The sequence below is a fragment of the Neofelis nebulosa genome, chromosome 10 (assembly GCF_028018385.1).
Source record: "Neofelis nebulosa isolate mNeoNeb1 chromosome 10, mNeoNeb1.pri, whole genome shotgun sequence".
NCBI classification, from domain to species: Eukaryota; Metazoa; Chordata; class Mammalia; order Carnivora; family Felidae; genus Neofelis; species Neofelis nebulosa.
Window position 1 is genome coordinate 74,058,238 of NC_080791.1, and position 24,872 is coordinate 74,083,109.

At 44.4% G+C, this 24,872-nt stretch overlaps 1 protein-coding gene across 1 annotated transcript in view; it reads right to left on the reverse strand.

The window, feature by feature from the left end:
• The window catches only part of SERGEF (secretion regulating guanine nucleotide exchange factor), a 237,539-nt gene that overhangs the window by 200,052 nt on the left and 12,615 nt on the right, over window positions 1-24,872 (reverse strand). Inside the window, 3 exon segments of the mRNA XM_058688397.1 lie at window positions 13,587-13,745; window positions 18,145-18,207; window positions 20,967-21,080. Of these exon segments, the coding sequence (XP_058544380.1) occupies window positions 13,587-13,745; window positions 18,145-18,207; window positions 20,967-21,080 (336 nt within the window).

The window sequence follows — 24,872 nt, forward strand, 5'->3', positions numbered from 1 at the left end:
TGAGAAGCCAAAGGTTGGAACTCTCTACCTGCCCAGGCAGGAAGGACACAAGCAAATCTCCGGCCATTTCACTGGGAAGTGGTACTACTCTGACTCCCTGCCTATGCACACAGCACTTTCCGGCTCACAAAGTGCATTCACATCCAGGATCTTATCTGGTCTTCACAACACCCTCGAGTTGACAAGGTGATGTTGTCCGACCCCCACTGCACACAGAGCACTTTAAGGCTAAGTAACCAGGTAGGGTGAGCCCACATCTCTTAACCTCTCTTCAGTTTCCTCCCATGTAAAATGAAGCGAGCCTTACTCAGCAAGCTTTGTGTAAGGATTAAATAGATGATTCTGTAAAGCCCTGGCAGAATGCCTGACACACAGTGTGTCTCTGGTAAATGTGAACAGCCCTTCCCCACACACCCCCATCTCCTCAGGGAGATTAGGATAAGCCCCAAAACTGCTCATTTTTAGACCTTTAAAAAATGCTTATTGAAGGCAACAAGACGGCTTCCTAAGTGGCCTTCCATGTGGCCCGAGACAGCTCCCCAGAAGGTAGGCCAATGAGCCAGCTAATGCCAGTCCCTACCAATCTCGCGCATTCCAAGAGTCACCTCGCTCATGGGGGATGGGGCCCCCACTCCGACAATCCAAAGTACCTAGAAATCAGCCACAGAGATGAGACCTGAAGAGGAAAGCAAGCATGAGGCTGAGACAGAGGAGCCTGCAAGAGCCACCCGGAGGCAGGGCCTTTCCTTCATCGCCCCTACTTGTCACCACCCCCACCCCCACCCCCACAGAAACCTCAGCTTCTCCCTCCACTGCTCACAGATAAAGCCTGAATAAGGACCCATGCCTATTATACCTGAACGCTTCCAGTCCCTTCTACCTGGCCCCAAGCTAAGCAAACGATGCCCAGGGGCGCCTCCCACTTCTATACCTTCGTTTCCACTATTCCTTCTGCCTGGAACGCCTTCCCCTCACCTCTGCCTACTCAACAAATATTTGTTGAATAATAGGGTGAAGAAATGAAGGAAGGAATGTGTGAATGAACGAATGACATAATATATCTCTGTGAGGCAGAAGAATTAGAAATTCTGAATCTCATTTAACAGATGAGGAAATTTAGGACCAGAGAAGTTAAATGATTTGCCTAAGATTACACAGCCAAAAAGCAGCCAAATAGAACTTGTGCCTGGCTCCTCAGGCTCTTTTGGCCACATTAGGCTTCCTCCTAAAGTAAAAAGTCACTCTCTCAGATTAGGAAAAAGCTGACCCAAGATTCCTCAAAATGGGCCACTTTCCTCTTGGCACACATCTGAGAGCACTTTACGGCACTGGCTGTCACTATGATTATTGACAGCTCCCATGAGACAGGCAAGGTCCCCTGAGAAAGGGCAAGCACAGTGCCATCTGTCAAGAACCTAAAAATGATGGTGAAATTACAGGCCAGTCACTTAAAGCATGCTCACTTTTAGAAAGCTCCTGGAACAAATCAATCCCCACCAGGAAAGAGGAGAAGGATTCCTTGAATGGAAACCGAACCCTCTGCCTGGGACCTTTGAGCCCTTCCCAGAACCATCTGGTGAACTCGCAGCATGACTGGTGTCCCCATCCACTGTGGACAGAAAGGGAAACCAAGGACCCAAGGCAAGGCCTTGGAGACACACAGGGTCAAAGCTGGCCCTGAGACCGTAGGGCACCAGACATCACTGTCAGCCTCAGGGAGCTGAGGCTCGCTGCCCTGGGCTCTTCCAAGAAGGCAGGAAGAGGGCAGGGCCCCAGGCTGGGTCTCCCAAGCACAGCCACTGAAATGGCACAGCTTCCCCATCCAAAAACTGCAGCTGCCCCATGCAATTCACACTCGCTGAGCCTCTCCTCTATGCCAGGCAAGACCCAGAGGTGAATAAAACAAAACAAGTCCCTCACCCAGGAGGGTCACGTTTGCTGAGAAGACACTGACAACAAGTAAACAAATAAAGATACCATGGTTTCAGGCAGTGAAAACTGCTACAGTGCAAAATAAGGCAGGGCAGGGAGAAGAGTGTGCTGAGAAGATGGTGGTGGTTACTTCTGATGGGGGTGGGGGGACAGGGTGGGCCGCTATGCGAGGTGACGATGGGCAGAAAGTGCCCAAGTGCGGCAGTAGCTTCATGGGGACCAGAGATGAGCACTCTTGGCAGAGGAACTGCTGGAGCACAGGCACAGAGACTCGGCCTCCCCTCAGCCTCCACCCGAACCTGCCCAGGACTGCCTGCCCTTCACTGCTTCTAAGGCCTCCTCCCCAGCAGCCCACCACCATGACTCCCCGACTCCCGGGATGAGAGAACAACATTTGCTCCTCCCTGCCCTGAAGCTTGAGTCGCCTGCCACATTTCCAGCACACTTTGAGAGGAGGCAGCACGATGCAATGAAATGAATCGGGCTTTTGACACCACACAGAGCTTGGCTGAAGTGTCCGTTTTGCTTAACTGTCTGTGTTACTTTGGACAAGCCACTCAGCCTCCCTGAGCCTCAATTTCCTCACCTGCAAGGCAAGGGAAGTGAAGCCTACCTCACAGAGTTATGAGGAGTATGTAAGCAGCAGCACCTGGCAGAGCACCTAGCACACGGTAAGTGCTTGGCAAAGATCGGTCCCCTGCCCTACCTGACCCCCTTGGAAATTAAAACAATTTTTTTTGTTCAACCAACCGCGTCAGCTCGTGTCTTACTGCACCTACCTATCTGTTGGGTGTGGAGGCTGTGAGATGACCCTTGAGGAAGATGCCATCACGGCACAGCCTATGGAAGGGCCCTGGCCCAGAGACCTGGGCCAACAGGCAGGAGAAGACAACAGACACTACCCTTACTGCACGTGCAAGGATGAAAATCACCAGGACCAGACACTCAAAGAAACCAAGATCAAGTCGGACACTTCACTGCCGTCCTCTTCCCTTCCCACCTCTGGCTCACTGGCCCAGGGCCCAGGCCCTTGTCTCCTGGCTCTCCTGGGGGGCAGCCAGCTAGAGGCCAAACCAATCTCAGTTCTCCTCACAAGCAAGGAGACAATCAGGTATTAACTCACAGCAAGACCTTAGGTAACCTCTTCTCTCTTTGGGCCTGAGCTTTCTCATCCATAAAAAGAGGGCCTGGGTGACCTCTAGGTCAGATCTGACCTTGCTAATTCTCACTCTGGATGCTGGCCCTACTCACCTCATCTCAAGGCTGTCTGCCTGCCCACTGCTGCCATCTGGTGGCCCTGTAGGCCCAGCTGCACTTGGCTTTGGCCAGGCCGCCCGGCATGCCCCTTATTCGAATGATCCTGCTTCAAAGGGTGGATCTTGCTTCTGCTTCAACTGGACACACTCTACACTTCTATGGACCACAGATCAATGGGTATTCATTGCCAAACATAAAAACCAAAAATAACACCAGAACTTCATCTCTCTAGCAGAGATGACACCACTGTAGCTGAGAACCTGACCTCCCTGCCCAGAGAGAGGAAGGAACTGCCCAAGGTTGCACAGATCAGCCATAATTCCACTTAACCACAATGCTTAGGGCTGATGGGCACCCTGGAAACCAAAAATAAAGCCAGCCCAGGGCCAAGGAAACAAAGCCTTTCAAAGTTGGGAAACAAACTGTCAGGATTCCTTGCAAACCTCAAGAAATGGTAAGATCAGGCATGGGAACATGTGAGCACTGCCTGAAATGATGCACTGGAAATAACAAACTGGAGGTACCCGGGGCATCTATCTCCTAACCTTGGAGGGCATCATTCATGCAGACCTTCCATAAGCCAGCCTCCAAGTCACCACCACAGCACAGATCCCAATCGAGGCAGAAACCAGAAAACAAGGAAGACACACTGGTGCAGCACGATGTGTTTGCACATGCTTCTCCCACCAGACATGAACTCCTTGGGGTAGAGTTATATCTTCTCTTCTCTATATCCAGGCCTCTCAACACCTGGCCAAAGCAGCTTGGTAAAGTATATCCAGGCAGATCTCTCAGGTTCCTGCACAATCGTCGGAACTGTCTACGTTTTTTGGACTCATGTGACCACACTCTTGGCTCTTGTCTGCAGCCTTCTCCTAAACTCTATAGTGCAGACCCTGAAAAAAACATACTGTGTGACTTTAAATAGGTCACTTGCCTTTTCTTGCCTGTATCATAACTGCAACATAATAGGGGTTCTACCAGATGACCTTCAGAGTCCTTTTAATACTAAAATTCTAGAATTTGAAACCAAATCAGGGCAAATCAAGGCAATTCTCCTGAAGAGCAGATAGCACAGTGGGAAAGAGGAATCAAACAATGCTTCCCTCTAGTGGTGTAATGCTGTTACTACACCCTCTCAGCTCCAAGCCCTATCAACAAAGTATATTCAATCCCCGCCTCGACTTTGAACAGGAAAAAATCAGCTCGCACTCAGTGCAGAGGAGCAGCAAAGAAAGCAAGGCCACCAGGAACCAATGAGGCCCTGAGCCAATCCAGGACAGTGGAGAAATCCCCATCTTTCAGAACAAGCATATCTTGAAGCTCAAAGGACCTTTTGTGACCTCCAACTTCCCTCTTCAGATGAGGAAACCAAGGCTCAGGGATGTTCAGAAGGGACTTGTCCGAGGTCACAAAGCTGACTCATGACTAAGCCAAAAATAGATCTCTGCGTTCCTGCCTCCTTCTATAGTCTCTTGCTTCACCTCCATGCCTCCCAAGTGAAGCCCATGGAAGTGACTTGTCAAGGACATACACCCAGGAAAGGGTGGTGAAGGGGCTAGTTCCCTGCACAGACAGGCAAGAAATTTTACTCAATTAACCTTAACATTCAATCAGACTTAATCAGACTGCAAACTATTTAGCATAAAAATATAAATGAAAATAAAAGCCTCACATAATCTCACCATCAGAGAAAATTCTCGTTGTTTCCTTCTAGTCTTTCCTATGCAAACATTCTTTACAAAAAAAATAGAAGTTATAATGAAGTAACTTATTGTAAACTACTCTTCACTTACTATATAATGAGTATATTCTTCTGTCATTAAATATCCTTCTAAAGCATTCTATTTTAAATTTTTTTTTTCAACGCTTTTTTATTTATTTTTGGGACAGAGAGAGACAGAGTATGAATGGGGGAGGGGCAGAGAGAGAGGGAGACACAGAATCGGAAACAGGCTCCAGGCTCCGAGCCATCAGCCCAGAGCCTGACGCGGGGCTCGAACTCACGGACCGCGAGATCGTGACCTGGCTGAAGTCGGACGCTTAACCGACTGCGCCACCCAGGCGCCCCTAAAGCATTCTATTTAACAGCTATCTATTCTAACATATGGTTGTATCATCATTTATTTTAACTGATCCCCCTACAATCCCTCTTTGTGTCCACACATTTGTTGTCATTATAAATCAGGCTGCAATGAATGGCATTATACTTAATCTCCCAACAGCTCCATAATTATTTCTTTAGGCCAGTTTTATATGAATATAGGATAGAATTTCAGAGCCATAATGGTCCTTAGAGATCACTACATCCACAACTTCCTATTGCCCAGATAGGAAGAAAGGGACCAGGGAGGTTTGTGTCTTGCCAGAGGACAAAAAGAAAGCAACAGAACCAAGTCCCAAACTCTCCACCCATTAAAATGTGACTCTCCCAGGGGCGCCTGGGTGGCACAGTCGGTTAAGCGGCCGACTTCAGCCAGGTCACGATCTCGCGGTCCGTGAGTTCGAGCCCCGCGTCAGGCTCTGGGCTGATGGCTCGGAGCCTGGAGCCTGTTTCCGATTCTGTGTCTCCCTCTCTCTCTGCCCCTCCCCCGTTCATGCTCTGTCTCTCTCTGTCCCAAAAAAATAAATAAAAAACGTTGAAAAAAAATAAATAAATAAAAATAAAATGTGACTCTCCCAAAGGATGTCGCACCCTTCTCTGACCACCCTCCCCCACACTGACCTCTCCTTCCCTCGAAACCCTAGAGCTTTCAGTGTCTTGGCCACTCTTCTGACTCTTTGCCACATTCTTTTTTATTCTTCTACTAAGTATTTCATTTGTTCATCCAACCACAAGCTTCCTGAAGTATTTTATATTCCCCTGTATTCTATAGCATAGTGCTAAACATTTTTTTTTTTCAGTTTATTTATTTACCTTGAGAAAGAGAGAAAAAACTCAGGAGGGGCAGAGAAAGAGAAAATCCCAAGCAGGCTCCACACTGCCAGCACAGAGCCCAATGGAGGGCTCGAACCCACGAACTTCAAGTTCATGACCTGAGCCAAATTCCAGTCAGACTGACTGAGCCACCCAGGCGCCCCTGTAGCACAGTGCTATATACATATAAGTAAGCATTCCACAAATAACTGCTGAAGGATCAAGGATAACTAAGAATTTCCTTCCTTATTGTTTAGAAGAATCAAAAATTGGAGAAAGATGCTAATGAGTAAGAGCATTCTGAGATACATACTTGGAATCAGAATAGCAGGCTTAGGGACCAGATTCAAGTTTTAGCTCTGCGAGTCTAGTAGACTAAGGAAAGGCAGCTAACCAATTAGGGACTTGTCTGTGACACAAGTATAACACCCATGTTGCCACTTCACATGCGAAAACGGATACAAAAGTGCTATATAATGATAAAAGTGGTCTGTAAGAACTATGACTGGGCACCTGGGTGGCTCAGTCATTAAGCATGTGACTTCAGCTCAGGTCATGATCCCACAGTTCGTGAGTTCGAGCCCCGCTTTGGGTGAGTTTGAGTCCCACTTCAGGTGAGTTTGAGTCCCACTTCCAGGGAGCACGAGCCCCGCTTCAGGTAAAACGTGAACCCCAGAGAAGCCCCACTTCTCTCTCTCTCTGCCCCTTGTGGGATTCTCTCTCTGTGTCCCTCACTAGTGCCCTCTCTCTCTGTCAAAAAATCAGTTTTCTTGAAACAACTGCTATTCCTGGGTTGATTAGCAAAGCCATCCACATCTCCTCATCATCTCTGGAAAGAATATGACAAGGTGGAAAGAGCACCGGATCGAGAGCTTTGGGATCTGAGTTCTGCCCTACCTCCTTCATGCCCTTCCCCTCATCAGTCCTCAGTTTCCCCATCTCTAAGCTGAAGGAGTTGGGCCTGATGAGCTCTAATTTCCCATCCATTCATTCTAAGGATTCTAGGATAAAAACTAATGACTTTAATAAGAAGCAAAAACTATTCATTTCAAAATAGTTCAGAGTTCTAAAGCATAAACATCATGAATTCCAAAGCATCTGCTTTAAATAGACCCCATGAGGTCAGAATCTCCTGAGCTCGGTTGAGGTTTCATGATACATGGTCCCAAAGAAGATGGAGTAATATACACTGTCACCCTACTCTAGAAAGGATCTTGGCCCCAAAACCGAAAAATCAGCATTAGATATATTTATAAACTCAAAAAAAAAAAAAAAAAAATAGTGTGAATCAATGGCTGGGCTTGGATTTCACTAATGCTTAGACATCAAATACAATAAAATATTTCTTGGCCAGTGACACTTGAAGAAAGGAGAGTGGCTAAGAGTTGGTCCCTTCCGGGGCGCCTGGGTGGCGCAGTCGGTTAAGCGTCCGACTTCAGCCAGGTCACGATCTCGCGGTCCGTGAGTTCGAGCCCCGCGTCGGGCTCTGGGCTGATGGCTCGGAGCCTGGAGCCTGTTTCCGATTCTGTGTCTCCCTCTCTCTCTGCCCCTCCCCCGTTCATGCTCTGTCTCTCTCTGTCCCAAAAATAAATAAAAAACGTTGAAAAAAAAATTTAAAAAAAAAAAAAAAAAAAAGAGTTGGTCCCTTCCATGTGTGCCATGCAGTTCTCCACTTTAAAGAAACAAAAGAATAAAACATATCTCAATTAAAAGGATATAACCAAGAACCAGGAGCACTGTGATGGGAGGGGGGAGAATTCACTGAAAAGTAGAATCAGGTTGCCAGCTTAAATGCTGCCATAAAGTCACCTTCTCTCTTCTTTCAGTTTTCCCATCTGCAAGGTAAGGAGATGTCTTCTTCCATCTCGGATTCTCTAAAACCTCCAACTCTCTAGGACTTTCTTTGGTGACATTGAAGAAAGTGAAGAATGTCAAGAATCGTATGTGGGCTCACTTTCTCAGTCTATAGCCTTTGTGACACCACAGGCTACTTTGGGATACTGCGTGGCTCAGGGAAAGCTTCCAGCATGAGGGAAGCAACCAGATTCCAGACACTCTGACCAATCCCACATTAAGGTCTGAATCTTGTGTAAATCATTCCCCTTGAGATTCTAATAAATCACCAGCAACCAGCACTTAGCATTTGTAAGCATTGATCTTTCCGCACTCTCCAGGAGAGTCCTGAATCAACCTGTTACCTGTGCAGAGACATCCACATCAGTCCCACAGAGACTTCTGCCGGAAGGCGAAGATATGGGGCATGTGACCTCCAGAGAGCTCCAGAGCTTTCAAGAGCAGAGGAAACTAATGTGTACTGAACCGACACATGAGCCCAGTCCCCATGGATACTGGAAGATTTAAGACATCATCTCATTTAATCCTCACACAACGTCAGCAATATTTCCCCATTTCCTGATGAGAAAATAAGCTCATTTTTTCATCTGCCTAGCATTACTGAGTACCAAACTCATATGTGCCAATTACTCTGCCAAGCACTGGGGATATAATGCTGAGCGAAACCAATTGTAGTTCCTGCCCTTATAGAGCTCACAGTCTAAGGGGAGGAGGAATCTACAAAAAACAGCACACAGGAGAGGTTGTAGTGCCATGAGACAGATAAAAGGAAAAAGTGATTGGTCAGGGAGAGCAAGGGAAGGCCTCCCTAGGGAGGAAATGACCAAGCTGAGATCTGAGAAGAAAAGGATATAACTAAGTCAAAATGAAGAAGGGGCATAGGAATAAGTGTGCCAAATAGAGGGAACATGAGGTGCAAAGGCACTATGGTGGGAAATACATGATGCATTCAAGATACCAGGGAAAGGCCACAGTGGAGACTGGTTGGCTAGCCAGAGCTGGCATGGTATGACACAGGGCTAGCAAGGCAGGCAGAGGGCAGACCACATGGGGCCTCGCGGGACCACTAAGGAGTGTGTTTTCATCATAAGAACATTGGGAAGCCACTAGAACGTGAAACGATGGGTTTGTAAAGACCTTCCAACCGAGGTGTAGAGAACAGATTGGGGGGAAGGGAGTGAGTGTAGGAGGATGAAGTCGTCAGAGGCCACTGCAGGATCCAGGCAAGAGGTTTCAGGGGCCTGACCTACGGTGGTGGCCACAAAGGGGGAGAGAGGCGGGGCTGCCCACCACCACTCACTCACGAAGGGGGCAAAGCTGAGACTCAGAAACCTAGGCCCGTCTGACTTCAAAGTCCACGTTGCTTTCTACCTTGCCATTTATTCATTCATTCAGCAATTTAGCTACTAACCATCTACTATGTGCCAGGCCTATGCCAGGTGCTGGGGACACAGCCACAAGCAAAACAGACACGGCTCTCACAGGGTGGACAGTCTAGGCATTACAAGAACACAGATGGATATGTATGATTACAAATTGGGATGAGTAGCATGAAGGAACAATAGTGTGATCAGAGATTTTCACAGAAAAACTACCTGGGCGGCCACAAAGATAGATCTTCCTAACTCTTCCTAACGAAACAGCCACTTGCCAGCTATGTGCAAGTGAAAGACTTTAGGAACCTTTCCCTCTCAGAGCTGGGCACTGAGCATCGCCTCTCTGGACAGCACAGAAGCCCTCGGGGAAAGCTGGTATGTCTCAAGCCCTGCACAGACTCTGTGGACAAGGAAGTCTTTCTAAAAGTCTTGCTTATTCCTTAATATACTCACATATCCCAGCTTCAGGCACCCCTCACTTAGTTAGGTGTGTACAGAAGTTTACAATTACTGGGGATCTTTCACACAGATTCATTCATTTGAACCTCACGGCAGCCCCATGTAGAATGCAGGCAGGTTTTAACACACTGCGTGACAGATGAGGAAATAGAGGCCTAGAAAGGTGAAGGTCGCCAAGCTAGGAAGGCACCCAGATCTGCCACCCAAATCTTACTAGAAGCACCTCGGGCCGGGAAATCATGACTCTCGGATGAGACAGCTGCTGGTCACTGGGCCTGGATAAAGACACCCAGGAGTCCCACGAAGTTCCTGAGAACAATGATCAGGGATATTAAGCAGCTTAGGAAAGGTTTCTAGAATGCAGCTCCTCCAGCCTGAGACACAGGTATCCTTGCCAACTTTCCCAGATTAGAACAGGTTCTCTTGGACTCTTTCCAAGTGCCTCTGACTAACAGAGAAAAGTATTTTTCCATCGCAAACACTGCAGGCAGGCACCAGTCTTCTGAAGGGGGAGGGCAGAGACTGCATCCCAGATTCCCATACAGACAAGCTCTAAAGTTATCCTGATAGCATGTGAACTGCCCTAGCTAAGCACCTACCACCAGGGATGTGTGTGAGTCCTGGGCACCATATCTCAATCTTGGCGAGAATAACATTCGGGGCCAGGTATTTCTTTGTTGTGGGGTGTTGCCCTTGCATTGCAGGATGTTCAGCAGCATCCCTGACTTCTACCAAATAGATGCCAGCAGCACCCCTCAGTTGTGACAACCAACTATGTTTCCAGATATTGCAAACATTCCCTGGGGCACAAAATCGCCTATGGTTGAGAATCATTGGTCTAGGGACCATGGAGATGGGGAAAAGCAGAGTCCGCTTCTCTGTCTGTCGTCCTAACCCACCCCATCCCATCCCATCTCACTGGACAGATATATGGCCAGTGTGCATAGATCCTTCTTTTAATCAGGATCACACAACCAATGCCTTCCAGAATTAGACCGAGAGCAGCCCTGTGCCGATGTGGCCTGCCAGCAGGTCCCAAGAGCAATTCACCACTGGAGCTTGTACAACTACAGTCAAGTAACTCCTTGTTCCACTAATGAGCTGCTTCTGACCCTGTGAGCAAATCTTGTTCCCATTAATATGAGCAGCTGAGTCTGATTAAACCAGGAGCCCTGGGTGTTTCTTCTCAATGACACTGGGCCAGAGCAAAAGCTTCTACTGCCACTAGAAGGAGTGCAAAATTGGCATCTATTTGGTAGAGGTCAGGGATGCTGTTGAACATCCTGCAATGCAAGGGCAACACCCCAATTGGGAGCAGGAGACTCCCATTTACCCAAATTCAATACAAGAGCCAGGACACTCAGACAGACCAGCTTACGACCATTCTTGGACTAAGGGGAAAGTGACAGAGTATACACACAAGAGATCTGAATTAACAAGCTAATTAAACAGCTGAAACATTACCAAAAAATCTTGCTGTCAAGTGGAGGTGGAGATGTGAAGCTGAGCTCCAGAGCAGCTGGGGTGACTCAAACAGTGTTAGGGCCCTGGGTTCCAACCTCCCACCGGGAGGGCTGGGCTTTAGCCCAGAAGCGGAAACCAGTATCAGTTACAATGCTACAAAGTTAGCACCCAAGAAGCAGCATCTTTGTGTCTTTCATTGGTCAGCTACATAACTGGTTAAGGGGTTTACTGACGAACTCAACCAAACTCACTGCCATTTGGTAGTAAGTGTATTTCATTGCACCGTACGTAGTTCTTTGAAGACTAACCATGAAACAGCCACCTGTTAACGCCCAATTACTCACACTACTGCTACCTTCTATGGCACTCCTGCGCACTGTCTTAGCTCCACTGTTGCGTATCTCCTACCGTAATGTACCGAAGCTGGATAACAGGTCTCTCTCCCTTAATGGACAAGGGGCTCCTTGAGGGCAGGGTTTAGATATACTACAAGGTATGGTACATAAACAGATCCTCACCATCGTATGATGGATGGACGGATGGAGGGTAAAGTCTTCCATGTCTATATTCTTAGACTTAGGCCTGTCTACACATTTTACGGAGGGTACAGCCCAGTTCTTTTCTCCTGCTTCTCCCACACTCACCACATTGCTCAATAGGTTCCCAATAAACAATAACTGATTTGGCTGGAGTCATGAATGCAAAGAGAACCAGTGACACCAAGGAAAGAGAGATCAGAAATCCTAGCTGTCCACCCTGACTCATATGCATTTGAATATTTACTCTCTTTCAACTAGAAAGTGAAGATACAGAAGTGAACAAGACTAATAATGGTGCCGCCCCTCACAGAGCTCAGTGTCTGGGGTAATAGACAAATATTAACAATTATACAAATAAACAACTACTATGCTTTAAGAAAACTTTGTGTAGGGGCACCTGGGTGGCTCAGTCCATGAAGCGTCCGACTTTGGCTCAGGTCATGATCTCACGCTTCGTGAGTTCAAGCCCCGTGTCAGGCTCTGTGCTGACAGCTCGGAGCCTGGAGCCTACTTCAGACTCTGTCTCCCTCTCTGTCCGTCCCTCCCCAGCTCACGCTCTGTCTCTCTCTCACACACACACACAAATAAATGAACATTTTTTAAAATTAAAAAAAAAAAAGATGAAAGAAAGAAGACTTTGTGTAGACAGTCCCAGTCTTCAAGCAGTCTGAACCTCTTTGAGGAAAGTCATGATTTTTCCCCTTTAGAGCAGCCTCTGAAGTGGTCAGTATGGAAAGTTTATTTTACACCTTTGTTACACAGGCCTCTGTTCCAAAATGGTCATAAAATTTTTTAAAAGACCAATTAAAAGCATCGTCGATATGAACACTCACAAGCGTATGCGTGTTCACATGTGTAGTATGTGGGACTTCCCAAGGATAACTGAAGCTCACCTGAGCACCAGAAAGCACTGCAGTAACTAACAGTCACTAGGTAGGTATTTGGGAGCCTAGAGATCTGCGTGTAGCTAAAAAGCAGGCCAAAGGCAGCCAAAGGGACTCCTGAGAACCCCTGAAGTTCAAGAGACTTTGACATGATAATAGATCTTGAGAATCACAAACTGCCGGTCTGAGAAACCCTACCAAAGTCAGCAGGAGCTGTGGGAAGGCAGGGAAGAAGAGAGGCCACAAAACAACAACCCCAGAGAACAAAATCAGCAATGTGGAGACCACAAAAGGAGAACTGCCCCACAGAGAAGACAAGAAAGAAATGGAGACTCAAGAGAAGATAAAGATGCCAACAGCTGGAGGCATGGCACCATAAGGGAACAGCTGATGTCTGAACCAAAGGTCTGTTAGGGTTAATGGAAATTTAAATCAAAATATCATGCCAGCCGTAACTCAAAATAATGCTCCTGCCTCAATCTTGAAATACCAATCTTCAAGTTTCTGAAACCTTTAATTTAGACTCAGGTGGAAATGCAAGTAAAGTCATCTCTTCAGCTATGACAAGGCAAAGACTCCCCACCTCCCCAACAACCTGGACAAATTTCTGGGAACGTCTGCTGCAACAGGTTCCTTCTCAAAACCTCAAGGAATTCATAGGACCAGAAAGAGTTCATCTAACCTAGCCTTGCCTTTTTGGGTGCAGCCCTTTGATCCAGAGAGGAAAAGCTCCATATCTGGCTGACCACAGAACTCGATCCCAGATCCTCCCCATCCCAGGCCTTAAAGCTTTTCGTTGTCAAAACCTACCTACTTAGCCCTGAGCATTCATAGCTGTTTAGACAGCTGTCCCCTCCCGCCAAAACTGCTCTCACCAACCACAAATTCTCTGCTGCTCTCTCACCTGTCTGAGCAACCAGGTGTGTCCACCCACTCCAGACAGAAGTGACCTTTTCATTCTGAAAACAATGTGCTTCTATTTTCTGGGGCAGAGGAAGGAAAGCAGCCAAGGAAGCCAGTTGCCCGTGCTTGTTGCTTCCCCAAACATACAGCTCTCCTGCATCTTAAACAAACAGAAGGGGAACAAAAGAGGTGAAGGAACATTAGTTCAAAATGATGGAAAATAACACAATCTGAAAAAAGAAAGTGGCTAAAAGAAGTTGTATTATTCTTATGCTACAACGGGGCCTACAGAAAACAGGATACAAAATTCATGTACGGCATTTTAACGTAGAAGATTGTTTTTAATTCTATAAATAGGAAACGAGGCCAAATGTTCTTCCTAGTCTGTCAAGGAATAGGAACGTATGAGTTTATTTTTTCATTAATTCATTCAGCAAATATTTCTTGAACATCTACCCTAAGAAAAACATGTTTCTCCATTTTCTACATTTTTTTAAATGTATGCTTGTATTACCTGTTGTTAGGAAAAATATGTATTAACTTTTTTAAATAACAGGTTAAAAGATACATTATTTAAGCTTAAACTTTTCAGACCTGGGAGGATTTCTCTACACACCCTGTCCAGCAGAAAACATCATGCTGCTGCCTGCCTTCTGTGCAGCACCATAATTCACTGGAACCTCATAGTCCTCCTGAGGTATAAGCAGCAATGCGACTGACTGATAATGTGAATTAACAGAAAGACAGCAAATTCAGAGTCAAGTGATGCTGGCTTCTATTCCTGGACCTGCTAACTAGCTACTGACCTTGGGCAAATCACTTCCTAAGCCTTAGTTTCACCAGCTGAAAATCAGAGGGGAGGGCGGTTGGCCTGGAAGGGCAGGCTGTGTAATTGATGATACCAGCCACAAGAGAGACTTGTAGGCCACAGTGGCAAGCTAGAGGACACATGCTAGTCTATGAGGCATTCACATTCTAAACCATTTTTAACTGGAAGCCACACCAAATGGAGCCATAAACTACAAAATTTGGCCCAAGAACCTATACTTTGTGACTCTTTGAATAGTCTCTAAGAGCTTTTGCAACCAACCCTAACATTCTAAGTTTCTACACTCTACTCTGTAGCACACAGCACGCACATGTAGCTACTGAACACATGAAATGTGGACAGTCCAAATTGAGAAGTGTTGTCAAACCAAAAAAGTACAACAAATTATGAAGGCTTAGCACACAAAAAAAGGGGGGTTGGTGCCTGGGTGGCTCAGTGGGTTAAGCACTCCACTCTTGATTTCAGCTCAGGTTATGATCTCACAGTTTGTGAGATCGAGCCCTGCATCAAGCTCTGCACTGATAGTGCAGAGCCTACTTGGGATTTGCTCTCTCCCTCTCTCTCTGCCCCTCCTCCACGCGCTCTCTCTCATGCACGCTCTCCCTCTCCCTCTCAAAATAAATAAACATTGGGAAAAAAAAAAAAAAGAATGTAGCTCCTTAACAAAATTCATATTGATTACTGGTTTAAACAATATTGTGGATATACTGGGTCAAATAAAATATATTATTAAAATTAATTTACCTGCTTTTTACTTTTTGAAATGGCGCACACATTATATTTTCTATTAGATAGCATTCTTCTAGAAGATAAATTAATCAAGGGTTGGAGATGTTAAATGACTTTCAAGATCACATGGCTAATAACGAGTCAAGTGGAAGCGGAAACCAAGCCCTCTGTTTCCACTGCATTTTGTGACCTTCCAAAAAAGTTTTCCAGTGCTGCTTGCCATAGGGCAGTCTGGTAGAAAGCCAAACAGTATAATGAAAAAGACATCAGACCAAGATTCGGGGTTCAAGTTCCAGAGCTATTATTCAATCTTTTTTTTTTAAGTTTATATATTTTGAGAGAGAGAGAAAGAGAGAGAGAGAACGAGAGAATGAGTGGGGGAGGGGCAGAGAGTGAGGAAAAGAGAATCCCAAGCAGGCCCTGCACTGTGTGTGCAGAGTCCAATATAGGGCTTGAACCCACAAACTGTGAGATCATGACCTGAGCTGAAAACCAAGACATTTAAACCGACTGAGCCACCCAGACACCCCTCAATAGCTCTTTGATACTGGGTGCATCACTTCACTTTCTGGGCCTCTGTTTCATCAGGTCTAAAATGAGGGAGTGTAAACCAGTGGAGCCATTTTGTCACCCAGATGACCTTGCAGCACTGACATTCTGCAGTTCTATGATGTGAATCTGGTCTATTTCATACCCTGAGAGAGGGCAACCTCCCTGGACTTCACCAGAGTGTACAAAGTATGAAGATCCCTTATGAGGACCCCCTCAGCCAGTCTCAACCCATTTAATGGACTGGTTAGCTACCAAGATGCCACTCATAGTGCGCCTGTGTCTGTAATAAGCCTTCATTTATCTTAGTAAGTCGAAACCAGCTTTTCTGCAAAGACAAACTGTCTTCCACATGCGGATCATTACACTGTTGCATCAGCAGGCAAAATTAAATTCTCCTGCAATGCCAAATAATTATATAATCCACCACAACTCCAGAGAAAAGGTCTAAAGAGCAATGAGCAAAATCCAGTGTGTGACAGCTTGAACTAGACCAGGAAAAAGGGATATTAATCTTGATCATTTTTAACCCACTTTTAAAATATCAAAAACCAATTTCCTTTCTGAATGTACTAAAAATCACTAAATTATACACTTTAAAGAGACAAATTTTATGTATGAATTACATCTCAATAAAATAAAAATTCAACATCCGTTTTAGAAACACAATAAAAGTGTTCCACATGTGAAATAATAAATAATTTTTTCACTGATCATAAGATTTTCTAAGAAACTGTTAGCAACCAATTAGAGAATCTCTAAGTTTACATAATACTTGCCATCAAATTAATCAGAACAGATTAGAAACATCTCTTAGTATACTCTTATTCTCAGAAAAGAATGCCTTGCTGGGGCGTCTGGGTGACTCAGTCAGTGGAGTGTCCGATTCTTGATTTCAGCTCAGGTCATGATCTCTCAGTTCATGGGATAGAGTCCCACATTGGGCTACACACGGATAGTGTGGAGCCTGCTTGGGATTCTCTCTCTCTGTCCCTACCCTGCTCATGCCATCTCTCTCTCAAAATAAATAAATAAACATTAAAAAAAAAAAAAAAGAAAAGAAAAGAATGCCTTCCTCAACCCTCACTGACTATAGGGCATGAACTAGTCACTTCTCACCCTGGGGCCTGCAGTCCTTCCTCTATAGAAGGAGAGGTGGGGCCAGATGCCCAGGGGAGTCCTTTATAGTTGGCATTCACTTCAACTCAACACTTTCAACATACATGTAAGTCTACCTATTATGAGACATAGGCTAAAAGTAGATTTTTCTTTTGTTGGTTGGCTATTTTGAATTTGTTAAATCACCAGTTATCTGTAGTTTAGAATGTATAATGTATTTAAACTCTCACACCATGGTTCTTGTATTTTGGAAACAGTAGCAGCTTCTCAGTTGGACTGCATTACAAATTTGATGTTGAAGAACGCACGTCACTGTTAATTTACACGTGCTGTGTACACACCTTAATTTCCACATAAAACACTGAAAATACTAAGTGTGAAAGTCATTCCCCTTTGCTTAAAAAATGCCCTGCATTCAGCTCCATGTGAGAAGTCTTATCAAAATAAATCTCTCAGACCTCTTGTCTCAGTCTACTGGTAGGGATCAGGGCAATCTTGGCTTTGAAAGAAAACCTTTGGAAGAGGTCACCTTCACTTCCAAGAATATGTTGCATCGCCAATGGGAAGTTTGTACTGTATTGGTGGGGGGGTGTCAAATGGATGAAAGGATGCATAGTCAAAAAGAGAGATATAGTGTGAGAGAGTAAAACAGATTAGACAGAGATGGAGGGATCAAAGAGATGAAACAGACTAGAAACACATAAAAATACAAAATAGGTTAGAAAAATACATAAAAATACAAATAAATTAGAGAATTATGTGCATAACTTGATTTAGAAAGATATACAGACACATAGATTAGATAGAAAGATACAAAGATGAAAGGTAAATAAAAATGGAGACAAGTAGACAAATAAAGAATAGATGAATACAGACAGAGCAGACAGGTAGATAAATAGACTAGAAGATAGAGGTGGATAAAACAGGTTAATCTGAGAGCAAACATCTAGAGAAAATACACAGTTGAATTAGACACCAAAATGGATCTGATGGATAAGATAACAATGTGATATATAAACTAACTATTGGCTGTGTGATTTGGCAATCACAATTACCCTCAGAGGAAGATATTATCCCTACTGTACAGCTGAGAGGAAAGGAAGTGAGCCGGTATTTCCTTCATGTATTTTCATCTTTACTTCTCACAACTATCCAGAGTATTTTGATAGATAAGACAACAGTCTCCGAAGGTAAAGAAACTTCCTAAGATAAGACCAGGGGTGGCAGCAGAATTCTGACTCAGCTCTTCCCTCCGTGTCCAACATCCACCACGCGAGGCAGAAATGGTGCAGAACTCTGAATGGCATGTTAGACTAAAACAGCTGGTACGAACCCGTCAATGAAGCTGAGTGATCTGAGCCAGCAAGAACACAGGTTGCTTTAGAATTCTCCAGGCCTACAAAAAAAAAAAAAAAAAAAAATCTTTTGAAATCACATTCACAACAGAACAAACTGGGCAGAGAAGGAGCTCAGGCAGCACCACCAGGGCCCAGGAGAAACTTGCAGCCAGAGCAGGCTGGTCTAAGTTGGTGGCGCTGACCAAGAACACGAACGACATGGTGGGGAGACTAGTTACCTACCAAGGGATTGAACAAATAAGTAAGTGTACTGGAGATAAAGAAGCCAGATTTCTCACTAGCAGAGAGAAGAGGAAAGGCACAGACATAAAAAGGTGGAAGGCTAGAATCGACCATGGGATAGTGGATTGTCTTAGAGAAATCATTGTAAACCATCATAGCTCCTGGTAGAAGCAGACAAATAGACACGGGTGTACATATGTGTAAATATGTGTGTGCACATGTCTATCTCCTAGCTCTGTCCATCAGCAGGCCTAGAAGCAACAAGATCTCATACGTTCAGCTGCCATCACATGCAGGCAAACCCAAAACTCCAAAGAGCACACAGGCAGAACTAAGAATTTGAACCTGCTTTCCAAATCCAGCACTTTTTCTCCCTTAATTATACTGTCTTCACTGACAAGTTATAATCCCAACCAACTCTGCTAGAAACTGTGGTCACTGGGTCTAACATGCAGAGAAATACAGTCTATTCTGCAACTCTTTTCTGACACTTTTTACGTTTATTTATTTTTGAGAGAGAGACAGACAAAGCACGAGCGGGGAGGGGCAGAAAGAGAGGGAGACACAGAATCCAAAGCAGGCTACAGGCTCTGAGCTGTCAGCACAGAGCCTGGCACGGGCCTCAAACTCACGAGCCGTGAGATCATGACCTGAGCTGAAGTCGGATGCTTAACCAACTGAGCCACCCAAGGTGCCCCAGTCTTTTCTGACACTTCTGTTTAATTAACTAGTGTCTTAATAAAATGCCCTTCACACCTTCAAGTACCCTGTAGAATGAGAAAGGGACAAAACAGGTGTTTCCAACACATTCATCAGAGAGGAAGCAAGAGGCCTTGTGGTCAGGCAAGGAAAGGACACCCAGGGCTGCAGCTCCAGAAGCAGTGGCAAGTAAGTAAAGATGGAGGAATAAAAAGGGAAAGACTGAGGGCAGGAAGTTCACGATCTATTCTAATGTTTCATCATAAAACTCCCCCAATCAACTTGGAACGTAAGCTGTGTTCTAATCAGAACCCAAACAAGTCATTTAAATCAAATAAAAGCATTTCTGATTTCTTCCAGTTACAAGTCCTATGCTGAAAGAGAAAGTAGACACAGTTCCTACCCTGAAAAAGCTCAGTCTCTGGCATGTGGGAAAACATATAAACAATTCATAATAATGAAGTACACTGTGTTATCCAGGCATGTGAAGAAAATGCAATGGTGTCAGAAGAGGGAAGACTCTTCACTGAGAAAGCTGTATCTGAGCTATGCTTTGAAAAATGATCACAACAGAATAAAGATTACCAGAAGGAACAGGAAGGAAAAGACATTTCAGACAGGGTTAACAGCTTACCCATAGACACAGAGGAATGAGAAAGCAGGAAATGCCCAGGGAGCAGTGAATACCTAGATGAGGCAGGAAAAAATGTCTGGGAAGTATGAGTTTATTTAATGAATGCTTTCAAGGTCATGTGAGTTGGACTGCCTATCTAGCACCCAGTGCCCCCTTCTCCTTCTCTAAGAGTACCCTCCCCAACTCCACCACTGGGCTTCAGGGTGACCAATCTCACCGCCAGCTGAACAGGAGAGACTCCAGGACTTAGGAAAATCAGAACGACCCCAACACCTTGTGCATCACTCCCACCATGGCTTTCCCTTCCCTTCTTTCCCCACTTCCTATCCCACCCTCAAAAATTCCTCTTTTGCTCTCACCTAGAGGAGAGTAGAGGTTTCCTGTGCAAGTTTTTCCTACAGCCAACACTCAGAAGACTGGGCCACAAAGTAAGAGAGCAAGAAAGGAAGAAGAGGAGATACAGACATGGTGCTATATACAGAGAAAGAGAGGGGCCCACAGTGAGAGCACAGAGCAGAGGGAGAGGTGAGCAGAGAGAGAAGCCGAAAGAGGCTGGGCCCCAGAGTGAAAAACAGGAGACAAAGCCTACAGGCGAAATGACCAACACAGACACACCAACAGACCCATGGGCATAGTGCTCACTACCTACTCATGTGCCCATGTACAGAGATTTCCCTAGAGTAACACTCCTGGCCCCTCTCTCTACCTCCTCACTCACTCCTGCTCTCCTTTTGGGAAAGAGGAACTGGGCATGTGAGGCACAGTCCTTCTAGGTTCTCCCTTTGGGATGTGCCTACCTGCAGAGAGGGTGCCTCCTCATGTGCTCCCAGCCATGCAGTGAGCTTAGCGGGGCTGACACCATGCAGCTGCTACAGTGCCCGGTGAGTAAATCCAATCTGGGATTCAGAATCTAGAGGCTCACTATTGCTACACATTATCTCCAAACACCTAAGTCATGTCTTCCAACCTAACTACTAACAGTTCTAGTGCTACTATTCTGGTCTCCACTTAACTGACTCGCATCTATCTCTCAACGGGCTGCAAACTCTGGCATCGAGGAAGGGTACTTTTACTGGGTTTGCAAAAAGTCTAACAAGACTAACAGACCAGCCAACACAGAGACTTAAGACAGAGGAACTAAGAAACAGCAAAAGCAAAATTCCATTTACCCATTTCCTGCCTGTGTGTGTCACTATTTCTTGACAAAGAATAAATATAGGACTCAAGAAATAAGGGCCTTACCTGTCACTCTGCTTGGCTCCTTTGCTGTCAAAAACAATGGGAGAGTCTGCCCAGGGCATAACCGCCGTCCAGATGATGCCAAACCAGTTCCCCACTGGAACACAATGCCACTTGCTTCCCAATGGAACAGAGGAGGAAATGAAGAAAATGCTTAATGGGATTACTACCAGATTGCTTTTTGAGCCTCGCTGTCACGGGAGATTCTCAATTCATTCTCATTAACATGCCTAGTAGGGACAGGCTCAGGGCTTCGAGGGGCCCTATGGCTTGGTTATCACCAAGCCAATCACAAGTCCAATCTTCAGGGCAATTTAAGACCATTCAAGAAAATTCCCACATACTAAAACTCCCTCCAAAAAATTCCAGGACATATGGCTCTTTCAGAGTCAAATTACTAGAACAACACCTTATTCACGACTAACCTGAAAGGACAACTCAAACTCCAGACCAAGCAGGAAAGAACCCTGATGATTATCAAGTCCATTCCTCACATTTAATAGGTGAGAAAATTGAGGTCTGGAAGAGAGGATGTGATCTGCCCAAGGTCATCCTTGGGAGCTAGTAGCAGAGAAAATACTAGGACTCAGCTCTCCTAACACCTAATGCAGTGTCTTTTCCACTACACCAAGATAAATTCAATGACTCCTAATTACCAAATAAATACATATTTATGACTGCAAGATAGCTTCTTAATAGTCACTACTTCAGTGGAATGGCCTTTTATTTCCCTATCCACTGAATCTAATTCATGTGCCCATGTTCTGAACCTCATACCAATGTGTAGATGACATTTCATATATTTAATCTACAGTCAGATGTGTGTAACTAGGATCCGTCACCCAACAGCACATTAAGGTTCCACTCCTCTCAACGTATCCTGCAAACAGTCCTTTAGGCTGTAAACAGACAAGTCTGCTTTGTGAAACATAACTGATGATGACTGAGCACAATGTGAGCAAAACACAATACTCAAATAATACAGGGGCACCTGGGTGGCTCAGTCAGTTAATTGTCTGACTTCGGCTCAGGTCATGATCTCACAGTTCTTGGGTTTGAGCTCCACATCGGGCTCTGTGCTGACAGCTCAGAGCCTGGAGCCAGCTTTGCATTCTGGGTCTCCTTCTCTTTCTGCCCCTCCCCCGCTCACACTCTGTCTCTCTCCTCAAAATAAATAAACATTAAAAAAAACACAATTGTTGAATACAAAATTTACCATCTCTTCCACAAATAAATTGCAAAAGGGTAAAAAAGGGAGCAAAATGAATCTTGAGATATCTGATATAGGATTAATAATCAGAATATATACAGAACTCTTAAAACTCAACAACAACAGGGGCACCTGGGTGGCTTAGTCCGTTAAGCGTCTGACTCTTGAGCTCAGCTCAGGTCTTGATCTCAGGTCATGAGTTCAAGCCCTGCATTGGGCTCCACACTGGGCATGAAGCGTACTTAAAAAAAAAAAAAAAAAAAAAAAACCCTCAAAAACAAAAACCTGATTCCAAAAATGAGCAAAGGACTCGAATAGACATTTCTCCAAAGAAAATATACAAATGGTGAAATGCAGATATGAAAAGATGCTCAACATCACTAATTATAAGAGAAATGCAAAACAAAACCACAATGAGGTACCATTTCACATTCATTAGGATGACTACTATTTAAAAAAAAAAAAAAAAAAAAGTAACAAATGTTGGCAAGGATGTGAAGTTATTTGGAACCCTTGTGTGCTACTGGCAGAAATTAAAACGGTATGGCCATTGTGGAAAAGGGTATGGCAGTTCCTCAAAAAAATGAAAATAGAATTACTATATGATCCAGCAATTCTACTTCTGGGTATATATCCTAAAGAAGCAAAAGCAGGATGTCAACGTGATATTTGTACACCCACATTCATAGCAGCAGTATTCACAATAGCTAAAACATGGCAGCCACACAAGCGTCTGTCAACCGGTGAATGGATAAGCAAAATGTGACATATCCAAGTAATGGAATATTATTCAGCCTTAAAAAGGGAGAAAATTCTGACACATGCTACAAAATAGACAGACCTCGAGGACATTATGCTAAGTGAAATGAGCCACAAAAAGACAAATACTACACAATTCCACTTATGTGAGGTACCTGTATAAGTGGTCAAAATCACAGGGTCAGAAAGTAGAATGGTGGTTGCCAGGGGCTGGGGGAAAGGGGGGATGGAGAGTTATTGTTTAATGGATATCATTTCAGTTTCACAAGATAAAAAAAGTTCTGGAGATACACGGTGGTAATGGCTGCACAGTAACGTGAATGTACTTAACATCACTCAACCGTACATTTAAAATGGCTAAGACAGTAAATTGTGTTATGTATATTTTATCATAATAAAAAAATTAAGAGGAATAAATATATATTTTTTAAAAGAGATACCTGACATACATATCCACCAACTGCAGTGTAGAGACATAATTCAAACCCTGATTTAAACAAACTTAAAAAATATATATTTTTGAGACAGTCAAGAAAATGTAAACGCTGGATACTTGATCAAATTATAGATTTATTGTTAGTTTTCTTGTAGGTATGATGATGGTATTTTGTTAATGTTTTCGATAGAGTCCTTATCATTTAGAGATGCCTGCAGAAATATTTACAGATTAAATGGGAGAGGAGGACTTACAATTAAGTTAATCAAACGCATAATGGAAACCGTACTGCTTTGTAACTGGACAGAAATGTATACGTAAGACTGGCAATCACAGAAAGTTGGTAGGAAAGGGGGAATTAAACCGTTAATAGGCCATTCTCCAGTCCCGCTAATTTCTAAGAGGAGAAGCTGCTTATAAGATGTAATCACTACCATACAATTCAGCAATCACACTCCTGGGCATTTATCCAGAGAAATGAAAATTTATGTTTGCATAAAAACTTGCCCACAATGTTTATAGCTTTATACTTAATAGCCAGAACCTAGAAACAACCAGATGTCCCTCAATGGGTGAATGGTGAAAGAAACTGTGTTGTTATGGACTAAGTTGTGCCCCCAAAAATTCATATGTTGAGGCCCTAATCTACAGTGTGACTGTATTTGGAGCAGTCCGTAAGAAGGTAATAAAGGTTAAATGGGTCATAAGAGTGAGGCCTTAATCTGACAGAACTGGTGTCTTTATGAAGAAGAAGAGACACCAGACGTCTCCCTCTCTGCATGAGCGCACAGAGGAAATGTCCTGTAAGGACATAGCAAGAAGGCAGCCATCTACAAGTCAGGAAGAGAGGCCTCACCAGAGACCAACCCTCAAGGCATCTGGATCGCAGACTTGTAGCCTCTGTAACTGTGAGAAAATTCCTGTTGTTTAAGCCACCCAGTCTGTGGTATATCGTTATGGCAGCCTGAGATGACTAATTCAGTGGTACATCTATACCATAATATACTACTACTTAGCAATAAAAAGGAACAAATTATTGATACTCACAACTTGGATGACTCTCCAGGGAATCATGCTGAGCAAAAATAGCCAACCCTAAAGAATTATATATTGTATGATATCATTTATATAATGTTCTTGCCAGGAGCTAAGAAGGGGTGAGGGTAAGTAGAAAGTGGATGTATAATAGACGCATAAAAGTGTATAAAAGCCATATAAAAGAGTGTATAACAATGGGTATTATAAAAGGGCCACAGGCAGGATGGCTGTGGCAATGAACTGTTTGTGTCCTGACCGTATCAAGGCTGGCTGGGCTGTTGCACTACAGTTTCACAAAATGTTACCACTGGGAGAAACTGGGAAAATAGTGCATGAGATGTATTTTATTTCTTACAACTGCATGTAAATCTACAAATATCTCAAAATAATAGGGTTAAGAAAAATTTTACTATATGAGCAACATTAAGCCCCAGACGACACCAGTACAGTGCTGCACCAGACTCTT